The sequence below is a fragment of the Pteropus vampyrus genome, unplaced genomic scaffold (genome assembly GCF_000151845.1).
Source record: "Pteropus vampyrus isolate Shadow unplaced genomic scaffold, Pvam_2.0 Scaffold74, whole genome shotgun sequence".
NCBI classification, from domain to species: Eukaryota; Metazoa; Chordata; class Mammalia; order Chiroptera; family Pteropodidae; genus Pteropus; species Pteropus vampyrus.
The window spans coordinates 1900036-1908451 of NW_011888855.1; the positions used below are offsets into that span (position 1 = coordinate 1900036).

At 35.2% G+C, this 8416-nt stretch overlaps 1 protein-coding gene across 4 annotated transcripts in view; it reads right to left on the minus strand.

Moving 5' to 3' along the window:
* The window catches only part of SMURF1 (SMAD specific E3 ubiquitin protein ligase 1), a 96210-nt gene that overhangs the window by 28610 nt on the left and 59184 nt on the right, over window positions 1–8416 (minus strand). For all 4 annotated transcript variants that reach the window (XM_023531891.1, XM_011362251.2, XM_011362250.2 and 1 more), the window contains exons 2-3: window positions 1680–1718; window positions 407–515 (exon numbers count right to left, since the gene is read on the minus strand). In XM_023531891.1, the coding sequence (XP_023387659.1) occupies window positions 407–515; window positions 1680–1718 (148 nt within the window). The remainder of the gene's footprint in view (window positions 1–406; window positions 516–1679; window positions 1719–8416) is intronic.

Consider the following 8416-nt stretch of genomic DNA (forward strand, 5'->3'; position numbering starts at 1 on the left):
AAAAATCATTCGAAAATATAATATGTATTTACAAAACAAATATGCCTAATAATAATGCATTTTTAAAGTAGAAATTCTACAACCAAGTTTATGGTTTTACTGAAAAAACAGCAGCATATCGAGGACCTGAACTATGGCCTTTTGTTTCTGTTAAAATGTCCAGGTGAGAGTTTGAGGATCACAGTTATAGAAGCAAACTGTAAAATCTATGAAAATGTCGAATGCAAGAACTTCCGAGTATAAGAATTCTAAAATTAGGCAGCATTCATTTGGCCATCCACTTTTGTTCTCAATCAGAAGGTAGAAATTCCTCTTTAAACAACAAAAAAAATGAAATCCTTCTCTTAAACACTAGATACCTACATTCCTGGTGTTCCCCAAATGGCTTACAGAATATTCAACTCACAGATCATAGTGCTGGTTCCACTTTGGATCCAATGTGTTTTTCACAGTGTCCGTCGAGTGGCACTGCCCAGATCCGTCCACAACAATCTTTGCAAAAGGGTCGGGGAGTCCTAGAGGAGAGGGGACAGTCATTCATGGATGAGACTGTAGATAAGCATAGTCTTGTAGGCTAAAGGGGGCTTTGAGATCATCTAATTTGGTAAAGATGATGACCCGATACTGTCTCTTCTCTAATTTAAGATTAGTTTTGATCTATTTAGCTTTCTAATTAAGAAAGGCAATCCAGTATGATACCATCTTCAGGTTTTTAGAAACTATAAAAGAAACTAGTGTTAAAGAGAACTATAAAAATAAGCCTAAATTCCCATTTTTGATGGTCACAAAGTGGGGCTAATCAAATGTGTCTATATGAGGAAATGTGTCTATATTTGTTATTTATGAGGAAAAGTTGTCTATAATTGTATTTACACTTCCTAAAAAGTAATAATACCTAGAAATCTTGTTTACTGATCGCCGTCTATTTTATCTGTGGAAGCAAGTATTCACCAATTAGCAAGTTCTTAAATAAAGGAGATAGGTTTATAAGATCAGAGAGGTGGCAAGGTAAGGGTTTTAGAGACAGGCCTGGATATGAGCCACCATTCTGGAGCTTCCTAGCTACTTGAATAAAGCTTGTGAGCCTGCATTTCTTTAAAGCGTGAATTATAATACCACTTCAGAATGGAGCAGCACTCATGTGAGGATCAGAAAGAGTGTGAAGACTTTCATGCTGCAGCCACTTACTTTATAGTAGGTGAATTTCTTGAGTTAAGGGCTGAATCCTTCCTTTAGAAAGAAGCCTCTATTTTTTTTTTTTTTTTACAATGCCTTTAATTACAAGGCTTTTAAGATGTGATTTAATTTATAAAATTTGACTAACAATTTTACTTAAACCCAGTCATTTTATAGAAAAACATCTCATCTGTATTTGAGATGAGAACTTCCAGCAGAAAGCAATATATTAATGGGTGGAAAGACAGAGAAGAACAGGGTGTGGCTAGAATAGAGAATGAGAGAGAGTTTTTCTTGCATGAGTTACAAATTCTGTGCCTTGGAGCTATGGAGCCTCTATGTTGTAGTCAAGTGGAAAACGAAGTTTGTTCAACCACGGGTTCCTATTTAATAAAGGGCAGGACTTTTAGGAGAACAGACCCAGTGTTTTTTAAGAAGTTTAAAAGTTCAGAAATATGTGAAGAATATTAATATCGTAAGAGCAAAGATGGGTATTTACTTACTGAAGAAGTCTTTCTTTGCAAGGTTCTTGGCACATAATACTAAAAACAAACAAAAAATGCTAGCGTTAGCATTTATGGACAAGATTTTCACCAAAGCTAGTAGCTAGGGACTGATTGTGTCCCCCTGCTCCCAAATTCATATGTCGAAGTCCTAACCCCAATGTGGCTTTTGGAGATGGGGCCTTTGGGAAGTGCTTAGATTTAGATGAAGTCGTGAGGGTGGGGCTCTCACGATGGGATCAGTGTACTTATAAGAGGAGACCCCAGAGCTTGCTGTCTACAAGCCAGGAAGAAGCCCCTCACCAAGGAGCGAATCTGCCAGCACCTTGATCTTAGGCTTTTCCAGCTTCCAGAACTGTGAGAAATAAATGTTTAAGCCATCAAGTTCATTGTATTTTGTTATAGCAGACCAAAATGATCGAGACACTAGTTTATATTTACAATGGAAAAAAAATTCTAAGAATGATCTTTGCCAACGATTGCCTTTCAAGTTTAGTACTACATTAAATACAAAACTGACAAGTACCTAAAAAGTGTTTTCTCTTCCAATTAGGAATCGACTATAACAAATACAAAATGCTTTAAACTTAAAATCTTACTTAAACACATTCAGATAGGTTTATCGATATACTCTTATAACTGCTTAGGAGTGCATAAACACCAATTCAAACTAAGACCTAAAGTACCTTTTTATCTACTGCTAACAACAACAAAAGGAATTGTGCCTTTCTGATATTCTGATAACTAATACAATTTTGTAAACTTTGGTATGTTGGAGAACAGAAAGCAAAGGGACATGATAGAAAATATGTGACCATCATTAGGCATCATGAAAAGCAAATGACAAAATGTACATTAAAGCAAATGACAAAATGTACGTATATGCACAATGTTAGCATATAGAGCAAATATAATAAACGCTATTGTTATTATTTTATTAATGAGGTGGTATCAATTAGAGTTAAGAAATTTTATCACCAGATCTTTTACATGATTAAAGCTACTACATCAAGGGAAGATACACCAATGCGTCTTTTATACGGCTTCACAAATTTTGTTAATTTTTAAAAATACAGTGTTTGTTATAAACTTCTATTATTTGCAAAACTATATTCATATAATATATATTCTGCAAATTTTTCACTTAGCATACTTTTTATGTAACATTTTTATCAGGATACAATTCATATACTATATAATTCATCCATTTAATATGTGTAATTCAGTGGTTTTTAGTATACTCAAGGGGTTGTACAACCGTCACCACAATCAATTCTAGAACATTTTCGTCATCTCTCAAAGAAATCCCACACCTGTTAGCTCTTTATTTAACCTCAAACCCTGCCAGTCCTAAGCAAGCACTAATCTACTTTATGTCTCTGTGAATTTGCCTATTCTGGACATTTCACATAAATGGAATCATATAACATGTGGTATTTTGTGACATTCTTTCACTTAGCATAATGTTTAGCATAAAGTTCATGTTGTAGCATAAGTCCATTCCATGAGTCCATTTTCATAACCGAGTAATAATCCATTGTATGAATATACCACATTTTCTTTACTGATTTATCAGTAGCTAGACATCTGGGTTGCTTCTACCTTTTGGCTATTGTGAATAATGCTATGCAAGTTGCTGCGTAGACATACATTTTTCTTGTAAACCTGTGAGTGGAGTTGCTGAGTTACATGTTTAACATTTGGAGGAACTGCCAGACTGTTTCCCACATCTGCACAGTTTTATATCCCCAGCAGCAGCGCATGAGTATTCTGATTTCTTTGCATCCACAACTAATGCCTGTTATTGTCCATCTCTGTGGTTCATATCTCTGTGGTTTTAATTTACCTTTCTCTGATGACTAATGATTTTGAGCATCTTTTCATGTGCTTATTAGCTATTGGTATATTTTTTGGAGAAATTTCTATTTTTTTGCCCATTTTTAATTGGGTATTTGCCTTTTTATCTAAAGATAAAATATACTTATCAGATTTGCAAATATTCTCTCATTCTGTGGGTTGTCTTTTCACTTTCTTGATGGTGCTCTTCAAAGCATCAAAGTTTTTAATTTTGGTGAAGCCTAATTTATCTAACCTTCTTTAGTTGCTTGAGCTTTGCTGTCATCTCCCAGAAGGCTTTGCGACCAAAGGTCTTAAAGATTTAGTCCTATATTTCTTCTAAGAGTTTTATACTTTTATTTGCTCTAAGTATTCTTAAATTACTCTTACATTACTCTTAAACAGACATTTAGGTCTATAATCTATTTTGAGTTCATTTCATGTGTGATGTTCAAGGGGTCCAACTTCATTCTTTTGCAGGTGGATACAGTTGTACAAGCACCATTTGTTGAAAAGACTAGTCTTTCCCCGTTGACTAGTCTCAACACTCTTGTTGAAAAACAATTCACTGTAAATGTGAGAGCTTATTTGTTGACTCTCAATTCTATTCCACTGATTTACATGTCTCTCCTTGTGCCATGATCACCCTATTTTGATTACTGTCTTAGTTTGTTCAGGCTGCTATAACAAAATACTACAGACTAGGTAGCTTATAGGTAACATTTATCACAGTTCTGGAGGCTGGAAGACCAAGATCGGGGTGCCAGCATGGTTGAGTGAGGGCTCTCTTCCAGGCTGCAGACTTCTCGCTGTATCCTCACATGACAGAAGGGGCCAGGGAGCTCTCTGGAGTCTCTTTATAAGGCACTAATACCACTCCTTAGGGTTCTACCCACATGACTTTAGTACCTCCCAAAGTTCTCACTTACTAATACCATCACCTTTGGGGGGCAGGATTTCAACATACAAATTTGGAGGGGACACAAATATTCAGAACACAGTAATTACCATAGCTTTGTAGTAAGTTTTGAAATTAGGAAGCATGACTCCTTCAACTTTGCTCTTTTTCAAGACAGTTTTGGCTATTCTGCATGTTAAATTGGCATATGAATTTTAGGATCAGCTTGTCAGTTTCTCCATAAAAGCCAGCCTGGATTTTGTTAGAGATTTCACAGAATCTGTAGATGAATTTGTGGAGTACTGTTGTCTTAATATTAAATTTTCTAATCCATGAACATGAGATGGCCTCCCATTTATTTAGGTCTTCTTTAATTTTGATTTTGTTTTGTAATTTTCAGAGTATAAGTTTTATATCTTTTATTAAATTTATTCCTAAGTATTTTATTCTTTTTGATGTTATTACGAATGAAATGGTTTTCTTAATTCATTTTCAGATTGTTCATTTCCGGTATACAGAAATACAACTGATTTTTGTATATTCAACTTATATATTGCAACTTTGTTCAACTCATTCATTAGCTCTAACAATTTTTTGTGCTCTTTTGAATTTTGTATATATAAGATCACATCATCTACAAACAGAAACAGTTTTCCTTTTTCCTTTTCAATCGAGATGCCTTTCTTTTCCTTGCCTGACTGTCCAGTACTTCTAATACAATACTGAATAAAAAGGGTGGGCATCCTTGTCTCGTTTCTGTCCTTAGGGGCACAGTATGGATCTTTCAGCCATTGAGTATGTCAGCTGTGGGTTTTTTCACAGATGTCCTTTATTAGGTGGGGAGAGTTTTTCCTGTTCTTAGTTTGTTGTTTTTATCATAAAGATGTGTTAGCTTTTATCAAATGTTCTTTCTGTAGCTATTGAGATGATAATTTGGCATCTGTCCTTTATCTATTGATAGTACATTAATCTATTTTCAGATGTTAAACCAACCTGCATTCTGATATAAATTCCTCTTGGTTATGGTGCATAATCCCTAATGTGCTGCTGTATTCGGTTTTTTAATATTTTGTCAAGGAATTTTGTTTTTTGGTCTATAGTCATAAGGAGTATAGATAAGTCTGTAGTTTTTTCTTTTTTTGGTATCAGGGTGATACGGACCTCATACAATGAGTTGGAAAGTATTCTCTCTTGTTCTTTTTTCTTTGGAAGAGTTTGTGAACAATTGGTATCCATTCTTCTTTAATATTTAGTAGAATTCACCAGTGAGCCATCCAGGCCGTCTTGTCTTTTTGTAGGAAGTATTTTTCAATTACTAATCCAATCTCTTTAGTTTCGGTCTATTCAGATTTTCCATTTCTTCTGGAATCAACTTTGGTAGTTTGTCTTTTTAGAAATCTATCGATTTCATCTCAGTTATCAATTTGTTGGCATACAGTTCTTTATAGCATTCCCTGATCATCCTTTTTATTTCTGTATAGTTGATAGTGATATTTCCTATTCATTGTAATTTTTATACCCTTCCTTTCCAATGTAAATACACCACACACACACACACACACGTTCTTCAGTCTTTTTTGTGGATAGATCATAATTTATCACAGCTTCTTATGGTGTTTTATTTCTTGTTTTATTAAAAAATAAATACTTGTAAAAAATGAAAACCTGGAAATGCGTAAATCGAAAATACATGCCATTAAAACCTCATCATTACTCTTTGTTTAGCATTTTCTTGGCTAGCCTCATGCTTATTTTCCCCACTGAACTTTAGAATCATTTTGAGCACGTTAAAAAGATTACTTTATAAATAAACGTGAGAGGAATTTATTGCCTTACAATATCGAGTATTCCCATTTTTGAATGTAGTATATTTATTTATTTATTAAATTCTTCTTTAATGCCCTTACATGAGGTTTTAAAGTATTTCATAAAAGTTTTCCACATCTCTCATTGGGTGCACTCTTGAGTGTTTTGTTTTCTGTCACTATTGTGAGTGGGAGTGTTTCTTTCATTGCATTTTCTAATTGTTATTTGGACACAGGAAAGCTTTTTCTTACACTATTTTAAATCAGCCATCTTTTCCAACTCTCCTAAAGCGGGCCTGTGATGTTGTTTCCTTCAACTTCCCTTATCTTCTCCACAGCTCTGAATGTCTCAAAGGTTCTCATATAAAACTTGTAATGTCCAAAACTGAGGTTGAAATCTTCCCACTACGCCTAAAAACCTGGTCTTCTCCCACTCTCAGGATTCATTACTTTAGAGATCATCAGCAACATACAAGCCAGAAATCTGTGTGTCATGTTTTTACTTCTCAGTCCTTTTCAAATGTGTTGACCTCTTGCCATTTCCACCCTTGTTCAAGCTCCCAACGTTAGCTATCACAAAGTAATCTTTCAAGATTTAAATCTCATGTCTCTTCTCCCTTTAAGCCACAGTGGCTTCCCATTGCAAAACTCCAGACCTGTCATGCTCTGATCCTCATCTACCTCACCTCTCCAGCCTCAGATATTATCCACTAGCTCTGGGCCCTAGTTTTTCTGAGGTGCTGGATTGCTTCTGACTGGAAGGATTCTTGGAACATCCCAAAAAGATTAATCTTTGTTCATGTTTACAAGACTAGCAATGTTTTCATTTAAGGCTCACTCCAGTGGAATTTGGTTATATCATAAAGTGGAGAAGGTCTCAACAGTGACAGCACAAAGAAAATTTTGCCTCAGTTTTGTGCAAAGATCATTTAGGGTCATAGTGAATCTAGTTTAACTAACGGCACATGATTTCTCTTACTGGATTAATTTTGTGATCTTGAGAAAGAATTCTTTTTGTCCAATCTACAAGATATAATGATAAAAGATAATTTGTTACACAGCAAAAAATCCCACACTATCTAGATCTACCACTCATCTTTAAATATATTGTACACCAACAGTGAGCGAGGTTCTGGTGATACGACAATGAACAAAAGAGACATTTACTCTCACAGAAAACAAGAGTTTAGTTTTTCAGTGTGGACCACTGCATGGTTGCTTCAGCTCCAACTCTGAAGTACCCTCTACTTTGGAATCATGTCTCTTACATCCCATAATTCCCAAATCACATACCAGTTTCCTGATGCTGGGAATAAAGTTAGAGCAAATTACATTAATGTTCACTTAGCATCTCAAAATATATGGAAGGGCAGTGTTTTGCTAACTTGAACATTCATTTAGTAAGACAAGCTTCTTCAGCAGGATCCTGACAAAAGCACAGAGTCCCCCTGATACTATCTGTGGCTGTAATTTTTATTCCTCCCTCCTCTTAATTTGTGTCACAAAATCCTATCTTTTCTCTCTTCTAAATGTCTCTTGAACTTGTGCTTTCCCCTACTTTTGTACCCACAGTTTAATGTAAGAGCAACAGCACGCTCCCCTAACTCAGCCTCCCTAACTCATACTACATTCAGCTATCAGATCAATCTTTTGCCATGACGTTTTTGTGCTCTGAGGCTCAAAAACTTCTACAGCTCTACAATGTATCTGACTGTAAATTTAAATTTCTCCTAGATTTTAAAGTGTCGCATTCTCTAGAATCACTTTTATCTCCCACTGTTCTTCAAAGTATAGTTAGTTCATTACCTTCTCCTGTGAGCCCCAACCATTACTACCTTCTTGCTACTCAACCCACTTCACGACCCTCTTTTTTTCACTGTCTCATCTTTGTGGTCCAGGTAAGGCCCACATGCTCAGTGAAGCCTCATTCAGGCCACTGTTTCCCAAATGTCACCCATTTTCACTAGGGCCAAAATGAACAAAATATGGACAGTATGTGGGGTTTTCAGAAAACTGAACTAATTAATTTTAAACACCTGCCCTTTATTCTAGTGTTATATCTTTTCTATTTTTTTAACTTTAAAATACCCTTTAATGAAATGAGGTAACAAAAAATGATAGTTTCAACAGTGACTTGGAGAAATTAAAAGTTGGCAATTTTATGTCGATAACCACATTTACATAAATGTTTTGACTGA